The 27,298-nt window shown below is 34.9% G+C and overlaps 1 protein-coding gene across 4 annotated transcripts; it reads left to right on the top strand.

Moving 5' to 3' along the window:
• LOC127677077 (cytochrome P450 2C29) lies at positions 1-26,300 on the top strand. Of its 4 annotated transcripts, none has more exons than XM_052172340.1 (9): positions 1-168; positions 2,139-2,301; positions 2,466-2,615; positions 9,727-9,887; positions 11,842-12,018; positions 14,209-14,350; positions 21,502-21,689; positions 24,825-24,966; positions 25,986-26,300. In XM_052172340.1, exons 1-9 carry the CDS (start codon positions 1-3, stop codon positions 26,165-26,167), a joined length of 1,473 nt encoding a protein of 490 aa, XP_052028300.1. In that variant the 3' UTR covers positions 26,168-26,300. The 4 variants fall into 4 exon arrangements, with proteins under 4 accessions (XP_052028300.1, XP_052028303.1, XP_052028301.1 ...); XM_052172343.1 differs by lacking the exon at positions 11,842-12,018 and adding an exon at positions 12,094-12,102 and having other exon boundaries at positions 9,727-9,900; positions 14,231-14,350; XM_052172341.1 differs by lacking the exon at positions 2,466-2,615.
• The last annotated feature ends 998 nt before the right edge of the window (positions 26,301-27,298 follow it).

Here is a 27,298-nt window from a genome sequence, read left to right as displayed (position 1 = left end):
ATGGATCTGGTAACGTTCTTGGTACTCACTCTCTCTTCTCTCATTCTCCTCTCACTATGGAGACAGAGCCCTCAGAGAGGGAGCCTCCCTCCTGGCCCCAATCCTCTGCCAATTATTGGCAATTTACTCCAGATAGATGTGAAGAAATTCAGCCAATCCTTATCCAATGTAAGTATTCTTTATGCTCCTCTAATAACTTGATAAGGAAGATAAATTAGAAGTTGTTTTAAATGAAAATGAAGTACTAGAGGTATTAAAGTTATAAATAATTATAAAGTCGTACTGCTTGCCAAGTATTGTATACCTTATATCTTTTTCAGCTGGCACTTGTCAGAAATTGAGTAATGAGCAAGGTTTAATTTTGAAGAAATTTAGGTCATTGCATTTATTTCATTGATAAATTTAGTTACTTATTTCCTGACTGTGGCTTCCCCTCTCTTCCAACTTGTTCCCCCTTTCCATTTAACCTATCCCTTTTTCTTTCTAGAAGTGAAGTCCATGCCTGTATATCACCCACCCTTGGCATATCAAGGTCCAGTAGACTAGAAACATCTTTTCCTATTGAGGCTAGGCAAGGTCACTTGGTTAGGGGAAATGTATCCAAAGATAGGCAGCCAAGTCAGAGGCATCCCCCTGCTTCTCCTGTTAGATATACCAATGAAGACAAAACTGTACAACTCTTACATATGTGCTAAGGGCATAGGTCCATCCCAGGCATGTTCTCTGGTTTGTGATTCAGTTTCTGTGAGCCACTTTTCACCCAGGTTATTTGATTTTGTAGGTTTTCAAATGGTGTCCTCAACTTCTCTGTCTCCTTCAAGCCTTCCTCAGTCTCTTCTCCAAGATGCTCTTTGCTCTGCCTAGTTTGTGGCTGTGAGTTTTCAACTCTTTCCATCAGCTGTTTGGGGAAGCCTATCAGATGTGAGTTATGCTAATCTTCTGTCTGCAAGTATAGCAAAATATCATTAATAGTGTCAGGGGTGCTCTCTCTCTCTCTCTCTCTCTCTCTCTCTCTCTCTCTCTCTCTCATAGCATGGATCTCAAGTTGGACCAGGCCTTGTTTGCTCATTTCCTCAAATTTTGCTCCAGTTTCATTTCTGCACATCTTGTAGATATGACAAATTGTGACTTGAAGGTTTAGTTCCTGGGTTGGTGTCCTGTCTGCCCACTGGAATTCTTGCCTGGTCATAGCATGTGGCCAATCCCGTTTCTTTCTTTTTTCTTTTTTTCTTTTCTCATGAAAACTTCTTTTTTTTTACATATGATATATTTTTTATTTACATTTCAAATGATTTCCCCTCTTCTGGCCCCCCACTCAACGAAAATCACATAAGTCCCCTTCCCTCCCCCTATTCTCCCATCCACCCATTCCCACTTCCCTGTTGTGGTTTTGCCCTATACTGCTACAATGAGTCTTTCCAGAACCAGGGACCACTCCTCTGTTCTTCTTGTACCTCGTTTGATGTGTGGATTATGTCTTGGGTATTCCAGTTTTCTAGGCTAATATCCACTTATTAGTGAGTGCATAACATGATTGATCTTTTGAGACTGGGTTACCTCACTTAGTATGAAGTTCTCCAGCTCCATCCATTTGTCTAAGAACTTCATGAATTCATTACTTCTGTTTCATCTTTGATCCTCTGGCCAAGATGGCCTGTCATTGAGTAGAAGATCTTCACCCAAGTTATTGGCTGGATTTCTGTAGATGAGTGTGTCCTCTGGTTGAGTAGAGCATTTCTGCTCAAGTTAGGATCTTGGATAAGGTGGGGGAGAAGTAGAGGTAGTGATTGTAGTTTGAATAGATAGGCACTAAGAAAGTTGGAGCAGATGCTGCTAAGGGGGTAGCCTATCTGGAGCTCTGGTGGCCAGTGTCCTGCTGAATATTGTGCTACAAAAATTCATTGTAATCTTTGTGTAACAACTGCCTGAACCCTGAGCCACTGCATGTCCACTGCAGGCATTAATAACTGGTAATCTCTATAATACAATGTAAATAAACTTCAGAACCATTTAAAGGTGCATTTTCCTAAACAAAAAATTCAAGTACAGAGATTAATATCAACATGAATGAGGTTTATGCTATGTTGATTAAGGTTTCATATATTTGCTAGTATTTGCATTTTCTTTTCTATTGACAGTTCTCAAAAACCTATGGCCCTGTGTTCACTCTGTATTTGGGCTCAAAGCCCACTGTCATATTGTATGGGTATGAAGCGGTGAAGGAAGCTCTGATTGATCATGGGGAGGAGTTTGCTGGTAGAGGAAGCTTTCCAATCGCTGAAAAAATTATTAAAGGTCTTGGTAAGTAAATGTACATAATTCATATGTGTGGTGCATAGTGTTTAAGGTGAGATATAAGATTGAAAAAAGGGATGGGATTCCTTCTTAGATATAGTTGGACCTCTCTATTGCTTCCACTTTCACCTGTTCCTAGCATCTATTTCTAGTATTTTGTCATTCTTTAGGAGTTGTTTTTAGCAATGGAAACAGATGGAAAGAGACAAGAAGATTCACACTCATGACTCTGAGGAATTTGGGCATGGGGAAAAGAAATATTGAGGACCGTGTTCAAGAGGAAGCACAGTGCCTTGTGGAGGAACTGAGGAAAACCAAAGGTAAGTACAAATTTGTACATTTGCATCTTAGTTTTATATATGAATGCTCAAGTCACGTAGATAATGTTCTATCTAAAATGTTCTCATTGTTTTTTTCAGAAAGAATAATATAGGTTTTATGTTAATTTTCTGCTGAGTTGTAGAACTATGCATTCTCATTAGCACAAATGTAGTTTCCCCATTATGGATAATTTCACTAGAGAGTAAATGTTATTGATAAAGATGACAGGATATTTGTTTTCATTTTCTTGAACTCCACACATTCATGGAGTATTCCAGATAATTTTCTGGGTCCATGTTTACAGTTCTGTGTAACAATGATGTGGATCATGGTTTTCATTTCATAGTTTAGGATACAAATTTTCATTAATTATTGTATCTGCTCTATCATGATGTAAACTGTAGTGTTATTTATTTAATTATTACAACTTTGGCAATCTTGTATATGTTTTAATCATGATACCCTATTCTACTATTCACCCAACTTTATGTTCCAAATTCATTTTGTGCTGATATCAATGACATATTAGCCAGATTTTTATCAGTGCTTTCAGAATTTTGTACTTGCTTTAAACATGTTTTAATTAAAATAGAATCATTTCACTTCCCCCCTCCATTTCTTCCCAGATATCTTCTTTAATTCATAGCCCGTGCCTCTCCCATTCTCAAGTTTATAGCCTCTTTTTCTTTATCATTGTGTACATATATGTACATGCACACATACACAGCCTCTTGAATATGTCTTTTTTTGTTGCATACAAAAATTTATGGCTGATCTTTCTCTGCCAAGTGCTGTGCAGGAGGAATGACAAATGACTTTAGAATGTATAAAATGCATCCCATGGGTTATCACAACCATATAGGTGAGCATTGGTGCGGCATGGCCCTGAGGACTATGTGTCCTGAGGACTTTATGCTGTTATGGAGTTCTGCTCTGCTTGCTGCCCTATTAATCTAAGATTTATATGAAAACTTTAAGGGAGCTTCTAGTCCCTCACTGGGAAGTATTGGTGGCATTCACAATATTGGGGTTCGATGTCTTTTGGACATTGCTGCTGGAGCAGGTTATGATTCTATCACAACCTTAGAGAAGAACTTTAGATTTTCAACAATGACTCGAGAAGAACTTTAGATGACAACCACCCTTAGAAAACTTTGGGAAAGATAAATTTCTTAGTTAAGCTTGATTGAGATTTTATTTTTTTACTACTGGCTCTGATGTAAACAAATTTAGTGAACCTTATGAAGTTCAGAAGGGCCCATTCTTATTAGTTAAGCTAGGAACCCTTTATTGTCAGAGAACAAGAACAGTGGGTGTATTGTCTGATGTGACTTTCACTGAGGCTGGATTGGTGATAATTGATTTACTATACCCATTTTGCCTTCAGCTTCCTGATATGATTTATTAAGAATTTTTGATGAGTAGATGTGCAGTTTGAGAATTTAACATGGATATGACTGAATTTTATATAAAACTGTGAATTTGCGATTAAGATTTTTATAAGATTATTTTAAAAGATAAATAATATTGTAATTACTTTTTTCTTTGTAACAGTAAATTGCTGAATAGCAATAAGAGAAACAGGCTGAGAAAACTATCTTGCTTGATTATACTTTGTTAATGTAGAGAAATTCTTTGTTTATGAATGCATGTGGGTTATTTTTAGAATAATTTGTTTACCTGTGCTATGAAATATTATTTTTTGTAAAGATATGGGAAACACACAGTTTCTAAATAATCAATCACTAGAAGAAAACTAACATGTAATCATATTATGATTGTATACTGCATTTGATGGGATGTATAAGCTGTGGAAGACAGAACAATGTATATGGTGTGGCTGGAACATTGTTTTTCCCATCAGTAAACTATGTGTGTGTTCCCATCAGCCAACTATGAATGGTTTGCCTGGGACATAGGCTTTCCCATCTATCAACTGTGTGTGTGTGTGTGTGTGTGTGTAGTTTGTACAAATGGGGGTTGGAAGATTATTCCTTCCATCTACCAGTTCTGTGTATTTATGCATGGAATACATGGCACCTGCTTGCTAGTGCTTTGCTTTAACTATTCTATGGGTGAGTATGTATATGTCTGTCTGTATATCTGTATACGTGTGTGTGTGTGTGTGTACATTTTCTCTTTCCTTCTCTTCTCACTGGCCCCAAAGAGTTAAAAGAGTTTATAGGTTTTTTGTTTGTTTGTTTGTTTTTTGTGGGTTTTTTTTTAAATTTTTTGTGGTTTTTTTTTTTTTTTGCCTTTTTTTGATGGCCACAGAGAATGCCAGTCCCAGTAAATTGAGGTACCTTCACTCAGAAAAAAATTTCTGCTGATCAACCTGCCTAATCTGCATTTAGCAGCAGCCAAAAAAGGTATCTGGATCTTCCCTGATCAGCAACTCTAAGGGCTGACCACAAATGACTGTCTGTCTCAGTTTACTCACTATGTGGGTGTTAAAGCTACTCATTGGCAATTAACCACTTATAAAACCAATAAGTGGCCTCATCATTTGGAGGGAATAATTGTCCTCACCCCAGCAGTCATATGTAACTCCCTGTCTAGGGTTAGGTTTCTGAACTTTTTATCTTTCCACATTAGCACTTCTACTGATTCAGTAGAAGTTGTTTTTATAATCTTTTATTTTTGCAGCCATTTCCAGGACAGAATTTTTCACAATAGATTTCTCTCCCCTTCTTCATATTTCCTAAGTTTTGCACACAGAAGTTATGATTTAGATGTGCTTGTTGAGGCTGATATCCCCACAATCTGTTGGTATCTCCTCTGTATCCGATTGTGACTTTCTGTGATGACACCCCATTTTCTGTAAGAAAATTTAGTACTTCTTTAATAAGGAATGGCAGCTGTATTTACTTTTAGTAAAAATTGACCCTTCCTCTTCCACAAGTTATTAATTGCAAATAATTCCTTCACTAGATGTGGTATATCATACTCAACTTCCATGTTAGAATGCTTTTCTGTCTTTGTCTTACACAGGTCTTGTTCATCCTGTCACATGTGCTGTGAGTTCATATTAGGAGGTGTCATGTTGTGCCTAAAAGACATTGTTTTCTTGTAGTCATCCACCACTTTTCTGATACTTCTCCCTCAATGATCCCTGAATTTTCCAAAGATGAGGGACATAAGCTATATCTAGGGCTGAACATTTTGCAGTCACTTATTTTCTGCAACCTGTCCTTTTGTAGCCTCTGTGTTGATTATCATCTACTGTAAGCAGAAGCTTCTCTGAGAGTGGTTGAGAAATGTCTTGTATATGTGGTGTTCTTCTGTAATATGGTTGGCATATTATAGGCTATACTCTTAAGAAAAACCAAATCATATTGTCTTATGAACTAAGAACTTCCAGTAACTTCTTGAGGATTGGTGGGACTTTGTAGCCATCTCCCCTCTCCAGATTGGTATTAGGTTTGGTTTAAGCTTCTGTGGGTCTCATGAATGTCGTCATAGCCGCTGTAAGTTGGTAAGTGCAGCTACCTTGCTATGTCCAGGAGACACTTTTCTTTGTCTAGGAGACACTGTTTCCTCATAGTCATCCACCTCTGACTACCAGACTCTTTCTCTGTTCTTCCATAATGACTTCTAAGCCTTAAGAAGCCCTGAGATATTAATGTCCCACTTAGTGTGGACTATAGCATAGTTTCTTTGTGATCTGTGTCTTGAGATCCTGAATTTTTCTGTCTTAATTATCATGTACTACAAGTAGAAAGTTCTATGATGTGGGTTTTGATATGCATTAAGAAATGGATATTATGAAAAGGTTTTTGGAGTTGATTAACACTAAGCACACTTAGAGTGATAATATTAGATTCTGTCTCAGGGTCCATGATATGTCTAGCCACAAAGTCTTGGGCCAATAACAATTTCAAATATGTGTTTTATCCCATAGAACAGACCTTAAACCAAAAGAGGAAATTGTAATTTCCATCATCTGCATGTTACTATGACAGTTGATATGCCTTGTCAGGCAAGTTGCTACTATAAGTCACTGTCTTTGTCTGGGTAAACTTGATCATTATATTCTTCTAGTAGCTCACATAGCACCTTCAAGCACTATGATAGTTAGCCTATATCAACAATTTGAAAAATATAAAATTTGTAACTTAATAATGCACCTGAAAACCTTCAAAAATACAAAACAAATTAAATTTTTAAAAAAGTTGACAAACAGAAGGTTTGGTGTGTCTGTACATAGTTTTAAATCTAGCACTCAAGAGTTATTCACAGGTGGATCTATAGAAAGGAAAGGAAAGTAATGGAAAGGAAAAGAGAAAGGGAAGGAGTAAGGAAGGAAGGGAGGAAGAAAATTATAGAATAACATCTCTGAAGATTATAGAAATGTTTTCAATAAAATATTTGTAACAAAGTCCCCAATTGAATCAAATAGAGTATTCTCCATGATCTAGTTAGATTCATTGCAGAGTTTCAAGGATGTTTTAATAAATATAAATCAATAGATACAACCAAGTTAATTATTTCTTCTACTATGGTACTCAGCATTTTGACTTATATTCTAGTAAAACACACATGATGGCACAGATCTTTAAAATGTGCAGAGAAATGTGAGCAAATTTTCTAATGAAATCATTTTTTATATTAAATCTGAAGTATTTCCTCTAACTCTCCTGGCTGTCAGTTCTGCCTATCATTTCTGCATGTTAACTCTTTGTGTGTGTTTGTCTAGAAAAGGACTTTTCTTTTGCTACTACAGTGAATAGTACTACTCAAGAAGTTTCTGTAGTGAAAATTTTATTAGCTACTTTATTTCTAAGGATTTTCAATTATTCTTTTAAATAAAGTTAGAGACTGAAAAATGAAATTTAATCTGTGAGTGGTATATATACACACACAAAAAGTTCCAAATATTTACCCTCCACTCCTCTTTGGTAAATTAAAACATTTCTTGACAGTATATAATACAATTATGTTTTAAAAGCCTGGTATAGCCACAGCTATTTCAAGGAGTTTCTTTTTATTTAAATGTTTACTAATTTATTCAGAACACTGCTAATTTAAGTGATCCATAAGTGAGCTCTACAGATTTAACCTGGAATATAAAGAATGTGTTTTGATTATTTGATATAAGCAAATTCACTGTAGAATGGGCATCAAAAGAAACTTCCCTGAGAGTTGGAGAAATGGCTTATCACTTGAGAAACTATGTTTCTTCAGAGGAGCAGAAATGGTTTCCCAGCAACCATATTAGGTACCTCCATGAAGTATGACATGCTTTCCTGAGCTCCCTAGTTATAGGCATTCAGATAGACAGACCAGACAGACCAGACAGACAGACAGACACACACGCACACACACACACACACACACACACACACACACACACACACACACACATACCTGTGCTTGTAGGCACACAAATAAAAATTTAAAAAAAGAATTTCCTCTTGAGTTTTATACCTGTAAGCTCAGACACATAAATGCGATGCACTATTCTAATCACTTTATCAGCAAAGAAATTTAATAATGGTGATTTTGGAAAATGTTTACAAATCTATGAATATCAGTATTCCCCGGACATTTTTTCGTAGAGTGCAATTGAGCATACTTATTATATAGTTCTTTAAAAAAACATGTTTCTGGTAATGTATGTAGTGCTGATTTTATAAAGACATTTATGTACCAGGTGCTATGAACATGTTCACATACCATCACCTTTCTGAACATTCCATTTCCATCTTTCCTATTCCCTTCTCGCCCAGTATTGTTATACTTAAAAAGATGTGTTTATTTTTATTTTCTTTGTATAAACACCTGCAGATATGAGAAAAGTGTGTCTGACCCCCCTTACTATGCAGTTTTGAAGCTGATTCTCCATTTTTCTAATATCTTTTCCTGGGTTCTCAGATGTCTGATGTGATCTTCCTGTTTATCTTTCAGGAGAACACCCATGACTGAGATAAAGACCTAATAGAGTTCCTTCTCTTGTGTATAACTTGAGTACCATTAGCTAAAATTTTATACCCCTGGACTGTCTTATCTTCTAGCATGTTGTTCTGGAGTTCTTCCTTGAAGTCTTGTAATCTTTGCTCACAGCTCTGTGAAACTTTGCCTTATGGTCCCAAATAGTACCTGTAAGACATGACATTTAGAGGGCATGAGAGATGGCTCAGTGGTTAAGAGCACTGACTTAGTTCTTCCGAAGGTTCTGAGTTCAAATACTAGCAACCACATGGTGGATCACAACCATCTGTAATGAGATCTGACACCCTCTTCTCAGATGGTGTGTCTGAAGATAGCTACAGTGTACTTATATAATAATAATAAATACATCTTTATAAAAAGACATGACACTTAGCAGAATGCATTGCTTTCAATGATAAAATTAAAAAGGGAAGTCTTTAATACTTCCTTCATGTTGGTTTCCACTCCTAGAATAATATGTAAGATAAAACTTTTCATTTTATTTGGTAATATTAACAAATGCATAGAGAACTTGCTGTTCTAGATTTTGCACACTATTCTTGTGTATCAAGGAGGAATTCTCATCATGTTTTTCCCTCTCATATGTAAATTAATTGGCAGTATTGCCCTTTCCTCTTTAGTTGTGGCTCAATAGTTGCTATTATGATTTATTGATTGTGGATACTGAGCTTCCAACATTCACATTTCTATTTCCTTCTAAGTATCATACAGCGAATAGACATTGCAATAAATTATAATTTCTGCTCTGAATATCTAAAATTTTCTTACTATAATTTTTTTGTTTTCTTTCAGTATAGAAGAGAGCTAAAAATGTTTAGGTGGTATAACAGATATGGTCCTTATGGGTTTTAAGCCCATAAGATCATACACACAAATGTGATGTAAAATTTTAAGCATTATATCAGCATAGAAATTTGATAATTATGATTTTAGAAAATATTTGTCAACCTATAAATCTTGGTTTTCCCCAGAAAACCACCTCAAGTTTAATATCAAAGCGATTTGTCAATTTTATGTATAACAAATGCTTAACTATTTGGAAAATTGTAGGTGAGATATGGTTTAAAATTCCTAAAATTCTTTTACCTGTTAACAGAAGCAACATATCTTTTTTGTCTATTTTAATAGTGTTTTTATAAATGTTTTCTCAATCTTCAGGCTCACCCTGTGACCCCACCTTCATCTTGAGCTGTGCTCCATGCAATGTTATCTGCTCCATTATTTTCCAGAATCGTTTTGATTATAAGGATAAGGATTTTCTTATACTCATGGGAAAAATAAATGAGAACGTCAAGATTTTGAGCTCCCCATGGTTACAGGTGAAGTTGAGATGTTTTATTCTTTTGTGAAAACACATATGTTGCTTTATTTTCACAGATCAAATGACATGAAATGTGGATGAAAAAGTGAGGTGACAAGACACCTTGGCTCTGACCAATATATTATGGAAAGAATATCTGGAAGGGGGTTTTAAGCCCTTTGCTATGTCAATAGAAAAACTGAATGACAAAGACTAGGTTGTCTTAATCATTCTAGTTTCCAATTCGTTGCTTTTCCCATTGATGTACACAGAACTGTTGGTATCAAGTACATATATCTAGAAGTATGCCCAATCTATAGGACATTCTTCTATGCTGTATTCTTGTCCTCTCTAAACTACTAAGCAATGTTCATCATATTTCTAGGCAGGATTATCTTAGTTTAGAAAGAATATCCTCTTAATGGAGAAAGAATATTATTGGTAATGAAATCTTCCAGGAAACCCTGAGTATTTTCAATGGTTTGATATTTGAGCCAGAATCCTAGTGATGAAGTGACAGGTAGGACGGAGAATATGAGTAGTTCAACGCTGTGTCAACCATAAATGTCCTTACATAATTGTCATGGGCTGAATTACCATCTCCTGAACTCTGCATAATAATTGTGTGATCATAGAAAACCTGAAAGGGGTATGATATACATTTGCATTCAAGGCTCTTTGGAGTTCCTTCCACTTCTGAATATTTATTCCATGCCGAGTTTGGTTTACAGGAGTTAAATATACCTTTTTGATGTAAATCAAGTCATCCAACTCTTCTCTTCTGCTATCATCTGAAAACTGTAAATGATACTAATTTACATCATATCATATTTCATACTTATAGTGAAGAAATGCTATAAGTCTTTAATGAATTGTCATAAATATGCTTTATACTAAAACAGATTCATTAATGTGGAAACTTATGATATTTGATCTATAGGTCAGGAATTTTTCAAACAATTCTTTCTACTATCACAGAGCATTACATTACTCCATGCGTAAAATGAAACACATTTCTTTATGTTAGGCAACATTTTTATTCATACCTGAATCTATAAACCCAAGTTGGACCATCTATGTATTTTAGACATGTGTATTTCTTCGCAGTTTTCATTTAAAAAGGTTCTTTGGGGTAGATAATGAATATTAATACATGTGAATATTGTAAATTAATAGAGAAGTTGTTTTTCTTTATCTTAGCTAATTGCCCAATAATGACACAGAGGGACCAAGATAATTTCCAAGTTAAAACACAATATCTAGGTATTATAATTCTGTTCTAATTCTCTTATCTAATCTGGCTGCCTACCAGCAAATCCCCAAACACTTGCATTTTTGGATTGGTCTGGCTCTCTGGACTTCTGATGTATACTGCCTTTATGTGTCTCTGGATCCCTTCCTCATGCTGAAACCTCTCTTCCTCTCTTTATCTTTCTTATTCCCTGCCTATTGGAAATCCTGCCCAATTCTTTCTATTACCTAGTTGTTGGCTTTTAAGCTTTTATGGAGAAGTCACAGAATAAATGGTGATCCTTGTTTACACAAATCTCATACAAGGAATTCTTAACATAAGCATTATAATGCTGTCTCAGAGAGTGGAATAGGGAAATCAACATTTCAAAGATAGAAGGATGCATTTTACACAGTACACAATACATTATACCTACAGTAAGGGACTGGAGAGGTACAGAAGTGGTTAAGGGTGTTTTATCTTCTAAAGGACCTGAGTCCAATCTTTAGCACCCAGGTCAGGTGGCTCACAACTGCTAGCTTCAGAGAATCTTACACATCTGGCCTTCAAAGGCACCCATAAATATATCATAAACATCCATGTGTATGTATAGACACACACATAGAGACTCATAAACACAGAAAATGACACACAGAGAAAGATACACACATTCATACACACACATAACTAAAATTAATAAAAACACACCTCAACAAAATAAATTCTTCATTTTATTTTATAGGTCTGCAACAGTTTTCCTTCACTTATTGACTATTGCCCTGGAAGTCATCAAAAAATAATAAAAAATGTTAAGTATATAAAAAGTTATGTGGTGGAGAAAATAAAAGAACACCAGGAATCATTGGATGTTACAAACCCTCGTGACTTTATTGACTATTACCTGATTAAACAAAAACAGGTAAAATGTTAATATAAGATGATTTTATTTTTCAAGCATTTTGTGGTTTGTTGAATACTGAAATTATTGTCAGAGATGACTTAAGTCAGGATCATTTGAAAAACAGTTTAGTATATATTATGTGTTGGAATGTAACACACAGATACTGGAAACATAAAGAGAACTTGTAATCAGCGCACATTGACTTCATTGTAATTATCCAAATGGCAGGTAAGATGGGAAAAATCTTCTAATCAAGTAAAATGTAACCAATTAACATGGAAGTGTGAATATTTGCACCATAAATGCATATATTGTATTGTGAGATTTCCTGCATGTCTAGTGGATTAAACTTGATCTAGTTATACTGTTTATTTTAAAATGATAAATATGAGTTAATTTCTGAAGGCATGAATGGCATAGGGACAGAGGTATGTGGTGGAAAAAGAGGGTGTGTCAAAGAGCGAGGCTTTCCATATAACCTCAAGTTAATTTTCATCAGTAGTGATTAAAGGTTGGTAGCCATTGGTTTTCCTGGCAGCATGGACCACATTGGTACTGTGTAGTTTATTCAAAAGACAGTTATCTATTTAATTTTCTTGGGACTTAGTAAACATCAGTTGATTATAATGTTTGGTGTTGATTATGCACTTTGATTCTGCTCCACTGATCTTGATTATCCGTTGCTAGAAGTTCAAAGCTATGAGTTCTTCACTCCTGCAAGGATAGCAATATGCAAAACCCAGGTGTCTGATTTCTTTGATTTTACTGTAACTTTTATTTCTTTTGACTGACTATTTTGTCCCATCTGTGTCATTTAAATTCGTATTTTTGTAAGATTATAGTACAGAAAGTCATCTGAGTATGTTTATGTGGTACCTCAGGTCAGTAACTGTGTTTCACTTATTTTATGGAGGTATTTTATGTACCTACAAACCACTACCACTTCCAATTTCCTCTAGTTGGAAAGCATCTTATCACTATGAAAAAACATACCATGGCCACTAATGTTCACTGTGGCACTTACATATATTGATGATTTTCTTTCATAAAAGTTCTTACCTACTTTAAGAATTTTATGCTTAGAAGTAAAAATTCAACACAATTATGCATAAAATATTTTCACCAGGAAAACACAATTTATATTAAAATGAGATTTAATGCTAGCACAGTGATTCTGGCAGCTTAAAAAAAAACTACTGTAATGTGATAGATACTGATATAATGTTGATGGAATTATCAATTATTATAGTCATTGTGGGGAACAATCTCAGAGGTCCTCTATAATCTTTCTATATGTTTATCATAGGATACAAGTACTTTACTTCTGAGCCTCTATCCAAAGAATATCAACATGTAGAAATAACACCTACAGATTCAGGTTTCTTTCTCTCCGTGATTCTCAAAGTAGTTGAGATAATCAACCTAGAACTAATCAAAGAATGGATATATAAGAAATGTGGTATGCACAAACAATATGTTACTTTCTAAAAACGAGAGGAAATCTTAGTTATTAATGCACTAAGAAAGAATGTATTTATTTAACTCAAGGGTAAAGATTCTTATTAAGGACCTGACTTAGTTGAGCAAAGAGCTCCAAGGAGTTAGAATCACATGCCTTACACTGTTCTTCACTACAGTGAGAGAATGAGTAATTTTTATGGATGACTCTGCTTATACAAAGATCAGACCTCACTGACATATGATTTTAATAGGAGAAAATTGATAATGAATAAAATGTTTTCCAGGAATGAAACTACAAAAGTATACATACTTATATGCAAATAATCTTATCAATGGAAGAGTCAGGCTAGTAAAAATTTTGGCTGAAATTGAAAATAATAAAAATTTGGACCACAGTCTCTGAAATATTATAATTTGTGCTCTACTCTACATTTCAGAATCTTTGCTAGAAACACCATAAAACTTCAAAAATTTTTATAAGGTTTATTTACAAAGTAACCTTGCAAATTAATAACTATATCATGTGAAAAACTAGACCAAAAGTCGATATAACTCAGTGACTTTCTATACAGTAAGAATAGCCATTTGAAATGTAAGTTATATAGTTTCTCCTTAAATTTTACAATTTTATTTTCACATATTCAACTGTATAACTTGTCCAAATATACAAATGTACAACTGTAGATTCACTGAAATATGATGTACTGGTAAATAATTCATCAAGTTTTTGTATCAAATTATTTATAGGCAAACCACATCGAACAATCAGAGTTTTCACTTGAAAATCTTGCAAGCACTATCAATGATCTCTTTGGAGCAGGGACAGAGACAACAAGCACAACACTGAGATATGCTCTACTGCTCCTGTTGAGGTACCCACATGTCACAGGTGAGAGCATAGTTGGTGAACCACAGTAGTCCTGTAAGATTCTGGAAAGATGATATCAGTGTCCTACATATTGTTATTCTTAGAACAATCTCAGACTTTCATCTTCTGTGCTACTGTATGTAATGAACAGCATGACTGAGATAAATGGACTCTGGCCATATGAAAAGCAATCAAATGCTGGTCAGTGTCTGGGTTCCATAGAAGGAATAATTTGGCAGGTATGGTCAGCATATATTTGCCCTGTAGATCTTTTTTCTATTTTTCATTCGTAAAAGTTTCTTTAAAAATCTGTAGATCAGCTAAAATTATAGATCTTCTGTCCTTATTTTTTTTTCTTGAGTATTTTTTTAATTTTTTTTATTCGATATAATTTATTTACATTTCAAATGATTTCCCCTTTTCTAGCCCCCCACTCCCCGAAAGTCCCATAAGCCCCCTTCTCTTCCCCTGTCCTCCCACCCACCCCTTCCCACTTCCCCATTCTGGTTTTGCCGAATACTGCTTCACTGAGTCTTTCCAGAACAAGGGGCTACTCCTCCTTTCTTCTTGTACCTCATTTGATGTGTGGATTATGTTTTGGGTATTCCAGTTTTCTAGGTTAATATCCACTTATTAGTGAGTGCATACCATGATTCACCTTTTGAGTCTGGGTTACCTCACTTAGTATGATGTTCTCTAGCTCCATCCATTTGCCTAAGAATTTCATGAATTCTGTCCTTATTTTGATGAATCTAATTTTAGGGTAGTGTTGCATGAAATAATTAAAAAAATAGTACCTCAAGTTTCTGTGCTTGTGCCTCTAACTCTCTGCCTCAGTGGCCTGGTCGGACATGCACTGGAGAAAAATGGCCAACCTAGTTTTTATCTTGTGGAGATTCACTCTTTCCCTACCCAGTTCACTAGGTACTCAGTGGAAGGTTGCTACTACACCAACCCCTTGCTTCAAATCCCCCAAGGCCTTTGTTTAGCACCTCAGGCAAACTCACACTTGGCTGCCATACTTTTCTCTTTTGAATACTTTTGAATGCAGAGAAGCCACCACATGAAGGAAAAACACAATACAATTGTAACTCAATCTCTGGGCACAAGAACTGAAACCTAATCTTATAAGCCTTATTAAATAAAATCTTATCCTTCATGTGGTGGATGCACAAGGATCTGCCATGACATTAGGAAACTCTCACAGTTACCTCTTACCCCTCTGCTGTCCTGCTTCCAAAAGAAAGTCCTTCTCTCCCACTTCCTCTCTTCTTCTGTCCAACCTGGAAGTCCCTCCTACTTGTCTAGTAGTTGGCTCTATTCATTAGGGGATTGGTTCACAAGAATGGCACCAGGCCTATCCACAAAATGTACCCTATTCTGTTCTAATAAAAAACAAAACCTTTCTCTCAATATAGAGCACAACTATTACCATTTCATAGTTTATATGTATAGATAAACCTAACACCCAGTCCATCAATTTTGTTCTTAAGGCTGACATTGTCATCTATCCTAAATTAAAAGACTTATCATTCTACTCCTGACTCGTGTCCTGGCTTTAGATTTAAAACCACTTGAAAATCATCCTCTGAAATATATTCTCTCAATGTAAATAGCCTGGGTTGGCTGTAGGAATATATAACCCTATCAGAAATCCAAGAACAATGGATATTAACTGAAAATATATAGGAAGCCTAAAACAGCTTTCAAAACTTAGCCAATTTATGGAGACCAGTGATCACATGGACAATACCTTATTTGAAAACATTGGAGCATTGGTCTTCAGCCTTCTGGCCAGGATCATCTAATAGACCTTAGAGATATTGGAATATTAAAGACTAGTCTATTCTGTCTTGGCTACCAAGCTGCCCTAAACCTGTAATTGTGTCAATTTTCTGCACAGTATAATGTCTGTAGACAAAAAATAGACAATCCTTGACTAGTGGCTGTCTTGACACAACAGGAGTAACACATAGATGCTCAATTTCTTCTTTGAATCCAAAACAGGGAAAACAGTCAGGAATAGGCTAGTCTTAACAGGTGAATAAATAACATTAAATGTTATATTCTCTGGATTTCTGATGTTTTTGAAAACCAAATAATTATGTAAGGTAATCTTGATTGTTGTCTGTTAAATGCTCTCAGGTTGGCCATTGGGTAGAGAAAAGAAAACTTACCTCACTGAAGCATAAGTTGAAAGCCCTAGAATTTACTATGATTGAGATAATGTACACATTAAGAAGTATTCAAAATATTTAGATCATCTAGTGATATGTTTTCATTCATGCAAAATAAAGTAGATAAGTAATTGCATCACACTATAAGTCAATTTCCTTAACCTTGTGTTGGACATTGATTTTTTTCAATTCTACCAATAATGTTTTCTTTTATAGTGTCCTTTAAAACAGATCCAGTGTTTCAGCATAAATGAAACCAGCATTCACTCCTGTGCCCAGTACCTCCTACACAAAAAAGTACAAATGTGATCAAAATTAATATTTTTAATATATGAGGAGATAACAGTAAGGCTTCTCAAATTTACTAAAGAAAGATATGATGTTCAAGAAAAAAAGATTAGAAAAGTTCATATTGAAACTTAAAGCTTAGATGTATTAATAAAAACAAGTTTTGGTTCTATATTTATAGACCCGTAAAGAGTACCGTTCAACAGTAATAAAGGTTTAAGTAGAGAACTGAGTTATATATCACATGCTTATCTTGCTGATGTTTCCTTCCTATGATGATTCCTTCCTACTCCCATTCATTACAGGACTTACTTTCCAAATAAACTGAATTCTTAAATATGAATTCTTTGGTGATGTCTAAGAAACCTTTTACATGGAACATTAATGGTTAACAGAAAATAAGCAGTGAATAGTTATGAAAGGGGAGACTGGCAACATTTGATTCCTACATTCTCCCTCTCTGTACCCCTTCTCTGCTTTGTTCCATGAATGTAAGCATTAGGGTCAATCCTAACACAAAGAGTTAATAGTGCTCCATATTTTACTCCCTTAATAAAAAATAATTTCCAAGTATTCATCACAATGGAGTAAAAAATCCACCGAAGACTCAGACTCACGGTTTCATTTTTTTTTCTTTATGTAGACTCATGAACTAAAGTGTGAAACCCTTCAGAAAGATCACTGAGTCACATGTATATTATTCTCATTGAGATTACACCAGAATTCTCAAGAGCAACTGATTTCTGATAAGTTTATAAATTAAGATGCAGATCAAACCTCCATGTTTGCTTCTTCCATTTTTCAGTTTCTTATGAATCTGTGAGATGTTTTTTATCCTATTATCTAAACTAACATCACAGGTAATTATTATATCCAGGAGTCTGACTAACTCAAGAGAGGATAAGGGTATCAAAGAGGTTCCTGGATCCCAGGTCTTTGAAACCCCAAATTCAGCATTTACATTATCAGTGCTGCAGGAGTGAATGAAAAAAAAGGGATGAGAGACAAACATTCTGGAGCCTAAACTTCCAAACTTGAGTATAATTTCCAGCATCTTAAAACATTTTCCTCAATATTAAGTATAATTCTAACTCAAAAATCAAAAATTACAAATAAAAATGTATTCATTTATCAAAATGTGTTAATGGAAGGTAATCATAATTTATTTTCATGACAATAAATAGTTTATTATCATGAATAATATTTATGTGATTATATTTAGTCTAATAATGAATATTGGTATAACAAAGTATTATAATCCAATTTTCTATTTTTTCCATATTTTGAAAATTATTTTTCCTCACATACTATATTATGATTGTGGTTTCTCCTCTTTCTAGTCTCCCATACTCCTCTTTACCTCCCTCAGCATTACTTCCTTTGTGTCTTTCATTAGAACACAGACTTCTAAGAAATAATAATAATAAAATAATATATACTGAAATGAAATATACTTAGATACAACAAAATGTAAAACATCTGAATTCACCAAAACAAACAAAGGAAATGAGCCCAACAGAAGGCCCAAGAAGCAGAGCCCATTCATTTTCACACTGAGGAATTCCATAAGAACACTAAACTTTATAATACATATCCAAAGGACTTAGCATAGACCTTCACATGCTGTGTCACTCTGTCAGAGTTCATATATCCTTTGGTTATATTGATTTCATTCAGCCTTGTTTTCTTGGTGCTCTCTATCACCTTTAGCTCTTACCTGGGTTGTTCAGAGATTCTCCTCGGACTTCTTTGGCTACTAACTCAATTAGATGTACCCTAGCCCTGGCACTTGAGGTTTCATTTAGTGACAAGAGATTTACAGCTGGATCTCTGCCTCCCCATTATTTGGAGGTTTTATTTAGTTCACCTTCTTATATATGCTTCATGCATATTAAAGAAGTTTTTACTATACCTCAATTCCATATTATTCTTCAAATGGCCCTTAATTTTCACTGTCTCTCTCCATATTCCCTCCCTTATCCCTTTCTTTTCTCCTTACTCGATGCCTCTTTTTCTGTCCTTAACACATCTATAACTGTCTATACTGTCTGTTTATCTCTATTGCTTTAATTTCTAAATAATCTTCGTAGTTCTACAGATTTTAGCTTTGTTATTGTTGATTTAACTGCTAATATCCACATATAGAAGCATGTTTGCCTTTCTAGGTCTGGATTACATGGTGATGCTTTTCTAGTTTCATCCATTTACCACCCATGCTATTTCATGATTTCATTATCTTTTTAATGGCTCAATATTACTCCATTGTGTAAATGTTTCACTTTGTAAAATCTATACTCAGTTTAGGGAATTCTACTTTCTTTCTAGATTCTGATATTATCTATGAAGCAGTAATGACCATATGGGCAGGACATATGGGCAGGACATATGGGCAGGACAAAGCAACCACTATATGTATGCCCAAGAGTAGTAACGCTGAATCTTGAAATAGATAGACTCTCATCTCTTCCACCTTACTAAAGTACTATCATATTGATATCCATAGAGGATTTAGAGGTCTGCATTCCCACTGGCAATGGATAAATGTTTCCCTTGATCCAATCTTAAGCAGCATGGGGTGTCACTTTTTTATTGACCTTCACTGTTCTGTTAGGTGTAAGATGATATCTCAATGTAGTTTTGATTTGCAATGTTGTCCTGATGACTATAGACTTTGAAGATTTTTCTTAAATGCTTCTCTGCCATTTGAATTTCTTCCTTTGAGAATTCTCTGCTTAGATCTGTAAGCCAATTATTACCTGAGAATCATGTTTTCTTGATATCTTTTTTTTTGAAATACATACAAATTCTGGAATGTGCTATTGGTAAAGATCTTTTCCTACTCTGTAGCTTGTTATTTTGTTCTAATGCTGGTGTACTTTGCCATGCAGAAGCTTTTCAGTTTCATGAGGTACCAATATGCTCCATTTATGAAGTGAGGAGGAAAAGGAAATGTGCGTGTGTGTGTGTGTGTGTGTGTGTGTGTGTGTGTGTGTGTGTGTGCATGCACGCATGTGCATGTATGTTTAGCATGAATTTCTTTACAGGTGTTCATATAGATGATGTAAATTTAACTGCAAAGTTTATTTCTCATATCTGAAAGTCATAAATGGTGTGCATATGTGGGCATATGAGAAGCAGTCAGTTTACAAATATAGATCCATTTTAGAAGCAGCTGAAAAAAAGATTGAATATGATTATTACAGAGTTGTGGGAAAACAAAGACCCTTTCAAATTGTGAATGTGAAGCACATGCAGATTAATAAGTACACATCCATTAGAATTTAATCATGAAATAATATTGTATCTGGATACATTTAGTATCTGATTTGTAATTAATAGGCTTTCTCTGATGATGAAATAAGCCAATTCAGGGCGAAGTAAAAGTGTATAAAAGTAGGTGTATTGGGGCCTGCTCTTGGGTGCTCACTGGTATCCAATAGCAAGTCCAGAGAAATCACAGTGTGGAATACAGTGGGGCCAGAGAGGGAGAAAAAGAGAGAAAGAAATGTGCAGAGAAGATGGAGTATGCTTGTTAATATAGGTTGTTGTCAACCTACCATAGGAAAAACCTGCTGTCACAGACTTGGCCTGGTAAACTTTGATAACCAGTACCTAAAATGTACTGCTTTGAGATCACTTTGAGCTTTTTGAAAGAAATGAAAATTGATAAGCTAGATATATGTTTCATATTAGACATATGTACACAATATCCTGTTGTAATTTTCTTTTGTGTAACAATTTTGTTCTATTTTTGAAGTATATTTTATGGTGATTGTTTCTGGAACATTTGTCACTTGTGATTATTACACATTTTTTTCCCTAACTGGAAAAAATGTCTCTAAGAGTATAAAAAGCAGTTAAGAGAAGATATAAGACACTGAAGTTTGTCCTTGTTTCAAGCATTCTCTGTGTGTGTATTCGATTTCCCTAATTGTTAGAGCCCCCATAGATATCTAGATCCATGCACATCAGTTGCTGCCAACACTGACCCCTCATCATCAGCCCCATCAGTTTACCCTCTGGTATCAAAGCTGGTGTTTGGCAAGACAAAGACTGAGAGAGAGAGCGAGGGATAGAGAAAGAGGGGCAAGACAGAGAAAGACATAGACAGAGAAAGGCAGAGTCAGGCAGCCAAACACACACACACACACACACACACACACACACAGAGAGAGAGAGAGAGAGAGAGAGAGAGAGAGAGAGAGAGAGAGAGAGAGAGAGAGAGAGAGAGAGATCTGGAGTGACTGGATGGTCTTTTTTGAAGTCTTTTTATCTCAAACATACACCTGGACCATTTGGAGGTGGCAGGTCCTGATATAGCAGTTGCTAAGTCTTTGAGAGCAGGGCAGATGGAATGGGTCTTGATTTTAAATCCTAACACTAATGACTTTAAACAAGGACTAAAATATGTTGACTGTTTTTACACTTTTATTTGATACGTTTTAGTTACATACACTGTATTTGCTGATATAGCTACTTAATAATAAGTATATGGTGATCTATCATAATATCTATGTAGAAGAAATGTGATTTAAATCATAACACATCATTTGTGTATAAATGTATGTATATATACTTTTATGTGTGAATATAAAATTCACATTTATAATTCTTTTGGAATACCTGTATTGAACTGTGTATGGCCTGACATTATGACAAGCATGTCACTTCTTCCCCATTTACTCACTTTTTACTCTTACCAACCAGCTAAAGTCCAGGAAGAGATTGAAAGTGTGATTGGCAGACACCGCAGCCCCTGCATGCAGGACAGGAGCCACATGCCCTACACTGATGCCATGATCCATGAGGTCCAGAGATTTATTGACCTCATCCCCAACAGCCTGCCACATGCAGTGACCTGTGACATTAAATTCAGGAACTATCTCATCCCCAAGGTAAGTTTCTTTCTTTGCTGCACCTCTGTTCTCTTGATGCTTCCATGTTCACAGTGTGGTGCCACTCCTCTGATATACCTATCTGCACCTGCCTTCATGACCCAGAGGGCAGCTCTACTGGCACAGATATACCTTGTATTGACACTTTCACATTTCCTCAGCTATCCAAATACTGTTTTGCAAAGCTTAGGAATTTCTGTCTTAATGTTCAAAATTTTGTCAATTTTCCAAATGTCTTTTCTCAAATTTTTAGTATTGTGAGGAAAAGACATCTCCAAATTTCAAAAAAAACCCCTGGTATCCTGAAGTTTTCAATTTATCAGTGTCATTTATTTATTGGGGATGTTCATTTCCTCTATTCCATGTTTCTTTTTCATAAAGCAGCCTGTCTATACACATCTTCTTAGAGTTTGCATGAATAGTGAATATCCTTCTGATATTTCTCTAGTGCCTCAGATATGTTTTTTATGTATTTTGCAAAACAGGGTTTCTCTGTGTAGGTCTGGCTGTCCTGGAACTCACTCTCTAGACCAGGATGGCCTCAAGCTCAGAAATCACCTGCCTCTGCCTCTGAAGTACTGGGAATAAAGGTGTGTGCTGTCACTGTCCAGTTTCTCTGACATTCTTTCTATCTGCTTAATGGAGAGATTTATTCATTCTGTTGATTTTATATTTATCTCAATGTAAATTTATTTGCTTCTAATGATATGTATACAATTGTATGTGGAATTTGAAGGTGTTATGTGAGCTACTACTTTTCTGTATACTTTTTTTATCCTGTGTTATTAGCTGACCCTGTTGCAATGGGCATGACTTGTCTCATTTCTCATTGGGATGAAGGATCATAATTCTAGCATCTCTCTATCAAATCTGATGTTTTAGGAATACACAGTCATGTTGATCAGATGAACAGTTTTAGTCTGTTTTACTTAAAGGTATAAGGGACCTTTATTTTGGAACTAATTATATGTGAGTATGACTAGAAAAGCATACTTTTACTTTGAGATGATATGTTTATTCAGAAGTCTGTACATTCTATTAAAAATTGTTCTCTGCACCATTTTAAATGGATCTATGCATTGCTTACTCTTTTTTAACATTGACTACCTATGATAGAAACATGTGTGTACATTGTGTATTTTCTGCCACACATAGTTTCCATGTTAAGAAATTTCTGTCCATATTTTTTCTTCCTCAAACTTGTTAAAATTTGATACTTAAACTTAGCTGTCTGCTTAAAACTAAGTTGATAATGTTCCCTGATGTGATTCTGGCTTTACTTATTTAATATTTGTGGGTACTTAGTCTTACTTTCAAGACACTGAAAAACTTCTGATTGAGTACATGGTAGTACAGATGAAAATGCCAATTATTATAGTGATAAGTTCATTCAGTAGGAATTCAATTCTATCTCCTATTTTTCAAAAGTTGAGGCAAAAAGATTCTGGTAGAGTTCCAGTTACTAACATCATGTAGTGAATGATGGAACTAACTTTGCCAGGTGTCAATGGGTCTGGCTGTGTAATGAAAGTCTTGTTATAAGTGTAAGTATATCTGTTTGCTCTCTTTACCCAAATGATATTCTTGAGATATTATTTTAACTTCTTACAGTTGAGATCTATTACTAATATCCAAAACCTGTTTATGTCCTTTGACCTATCTAATGGTAATTAGAATAAAGGACAAGGTAGGAATGACTTACCTCCTAATAGATTCCTTGAATTTGTAGACTAGTTTGAGGCTAGTGCTGCAGCAGCTAAACTTCCCACCCTTCATACTGCTGGCTCATAATATGATTGGTCTCTTTGGACTCCAGTTGAGTAAAATATTCTATTATTTTCTTTTATGAAATGATCTGGTTTAAAAATAAGAATAACTTCACAGCTGAAAAATAAGGTAAGTGATTTCTGTGATCAAACTCTAGACACTAATATTAGTACAACTAATAGAATAAAAAGGAAGCAGTTATATTTGTTATAATTAGCATCGTAGATTTCAGGTTTTCTTGGCCATGAGGATTGTGCTGACCCTTCAGAAACTTTGTCATAAATAGCAGAGGAGCCACAGATAGTGTGAAAACATGATTATGAATATAATATGTTCTATGCCTATTGAGACCAGAACTTAATTTTCACATAATTTACATATGCCAGAAATATTCTTCTTAGTTTTTAAAATTTAAATATATTTAGTAAAGCTGAATTCTAATATATGTGACAGGCTTGCCAAACCTTTCAAAAGAACATTCCTAGAAAGTTTCCAATGATATGAGACTAATTTATATTTTAGTTGAAGAGAATTTGTCAGTACCAGCTCTCCAAAGTTTTTGTGTATCTTCAGATGTTTTATGATTTAGCTTCCATCATGTCATGACTATTAGAACTTATACTTTGTTTTCTTTTCTTTCATTTTATTTTTTTCTTTTTCTACTCTTTATATTCCTTCCTTTCATTTTCCCAAATATTCCACATCCTACTTTTCAGCACATATTTATATATCTATATCTATCTATATCTATGTCTATGTCTATATTTATATCAATCAATCAATCTATCTATCTATTTATCTACCTATATTTTGTATGTTTGTGTCTGTGCATAAATATAGATTTATAAATTGCATATATGATAGCATACCTCTACTCTGGCACATAGCCCTGCATTTATATTCTTATCATATAAATATGGAGATAGATAGATGAGTAAATAGACTGTGCACATGAGGAAAAATGTAGTTTTTAGTCTTTCCATATACTCCCTAATATGTTAATGATTTAGAACTCTTAATAAATTATTCTTCTTGGCATAGAATTCATGTGAGGTGGATAGAGTAAGATGTGATTATCTAGAACAGTCAATGATAAGAAAAGCAAGATTCCAATCTGTAGGAAAGGGAGAAGATACTCAGAAATTTTAAAGTACTCATATGAAATATCACTGGAAAGCACTTTGACCAAATCAATATGGCTGGCTTAAGACTCTTTCCTACCCCCTCCCCTCTTTGTATATTTAAATGTTTCTGCTGTTCTTTGTACTTATCTACTTTTATGGAGCAGGAAGTGAATTAAGCTATTTTCCTGGCATGCTTTAGCTCAATGATTTCTTTGTAACTTGGTGTCTCTATGTGTTGTTCCAGGGAACAACAGTAGTAACATCACTGTCATCAGTGCTACATGACAGCAAGGAGTTCCCTAACCCAGAGATGTTTGACCCTGGACACTTTCTAGATGGCAATGGAAACTTTAAGAAAAGTGACTACTTCATGCCTTTCTCAACAGGTAATAGAAACTCCATGGTTTCAGTGACATGACGATCTGTGGGAGCTCTGTGGAGCTCCCAGTTGCTGGTAGACTTGAAATTTGTACATGATCAGCAGCATGGTTAGACATGTCTCAGTGTCCATCCTAGAAAACAAACTTCATTTACACTTTATCACTACAGAAATGATGGCATCAGAATTTAAGTTTATGCTTTTTTTGCTGTGTCACTCACTTCCATGCACAGTTAGGTAATTACAAGTCTCAAAAATAGAGAAACTCACCAAAGACCCTCAAGTACACTTGGTAATCACATGAATGAACACTATTTGTTAAAGTACCGCTGGACAAGACAATGAGAATGCCTCCCAGATCTCTGGATTATTGAGAAGATATTAGCAAATTTCTTGCTCAAATTTTAATTTTTATAATGGCAAAATATAGTTGGCTTCCTAGTTGCTTCAGAACATGGGTAATGGGGAATTATAAGAAGAAACTAGATATCAATGAGGAACCATTAGATCAGGACCTTTCTATGCAATTCAAATGCCAGAAACTTCAAGATCATTATGAGATGATGGAGATATTGTATTTGTAGCAAGGCGTCTTGCAGGGATCACTGGGAACCCTGTTCTTCTCCATTCAAGCAGAAAGTAATGGATTTTGTGTCTGAACTTGCAGAGAGTGGACTGCCTTTGGATATACAGCTTCTTTCCCTGGGTTTGATTTTTGGTAGTAAACACAGAATCCATTGTCCTGAGTCTCCCAGGCAGCTTGATTATAAATGTGAACCACCATACCTTGCTTAAAAGTATTTTTGGCAACACAATTCTGAAGATTACATGTTAGATAGATAAAAAAAAAAAATTGTTCTATCTTTGACTATCTAGTTATCCATTTACTCAACCATCCATCTAACCACCTACCTATATACAACAACTTACCACTCAATCATCAATCCTTGTGTCAGTTACAAGTAAAGTACTTCATGCATTTATGAATAAGTGATAGTAATCTTTTTTGACCTTTTTTTTTTGTAGGAAAACGGATTTGTGCTGGAGAGGGCCTGGCCCGCATGGAGCTCTTTCTATTCCTGACAACCATTTTACAGAACTTTAAACTGAAATCTCTGGTTCACCCAAAAGACATTGATACAACCCCAGTGATGAATGGATTTGCCTCTCTGCCACCCCCTTACCAGCTCTGCTTCATTCCTCTCTAAAGACATCAGACTTTCTTGCCCCTGCTGTGTTGCCTTCTGCAATCCCCTTCAGGACTTAACCACTTCCATCCCTATCAGGGATAAGGTAGCCTTCATCCTGGCTCACAGAACCCTCTTCTCCCAAGAGCCAGCGAGCACATGCAGTTTCTGGAGTTATAACACAAATTCACTTGTATTTTCTCTTTTGTATAACAGTTTTCTGATCCCCTGTGCTTATGTATATCCATTCCTGTGTTAAAATAAAGCTTCACTGTAAAATAATAATTATAATTTCTAGTCATTTTTTCTTTTGCATATTTTCAATAATAGTTATATAAGATTTGGGTACCTGTTCTCAGACTTGCTTAAAATTTAGGTAAGAAAGTAGTATTCTGGTCCACATCAAAAGAAGCATAAAAATGCAAGAGGATATTTTAGGAATATGTGTGTGTGTGTGTGTGTGTGTGTGTGTGTGTATGTGTGTTTATGTATTTCACTAAAGTTCTTTTGTCCAAACATGAAAGATGAAGACCTGGATACAATCTCTAACATATATATATATATATATATATATATATAGATATAGATATAGATATAGATATAGATATAGATATAGATATAGATATAGATATAGATATAGATATATATAGATATAGATATAGATATAGATATAGATATAGATATAGATATAGATATAGATATAGATATAGATATAGATATAGATAGATAGATAGATAGATAGATATAGATATAGATATAGATATAGATATAGATATAGATATAGATATAGATGATATAGAGATAGAGATAGATAGAGATAGATAGATATAGATATAGATATAGATATAGATATAGATAGAGATAGAGATAGAGATAGAGATAGAGATAGAGATAGATAGATATGTATATATGTATATATATGCAACCAAGCAGGGTGTTGTATGCTTATTATAGCAGCATTGGAGGGCAGAGAGTCCTGTTGCTTTCCAAACACTCTGACAAGCTAAATTAGTGAGCCTCAGGTTTCAGAGAGACATCCTCTCTCGTAAAACAAGCTTGTAAACTCCTAGTAAACAATGCCCCAATTTTACTTCTTACTTACACTTGTTTGTATATACATGTACATGTATTCTTTCATACCCATGCACCTAA

Source organism: Apodemus sylvaticus, chromosome 1, assembly GCF_947179515.1.
Source record: "Apodemus sylvaticus chromosome 1, mApoSyl1.1, whole genome shotgun sequence".
Lineage (NCBI taxonomy): Eukaryota > Metazoa > Chordata > Mammalia > Rodentia > Muridae > Apodemus > Apodemus sylvaticus.
This window is presented reverse-complemented; position numbering and strand designations above follow the sequence as displayed.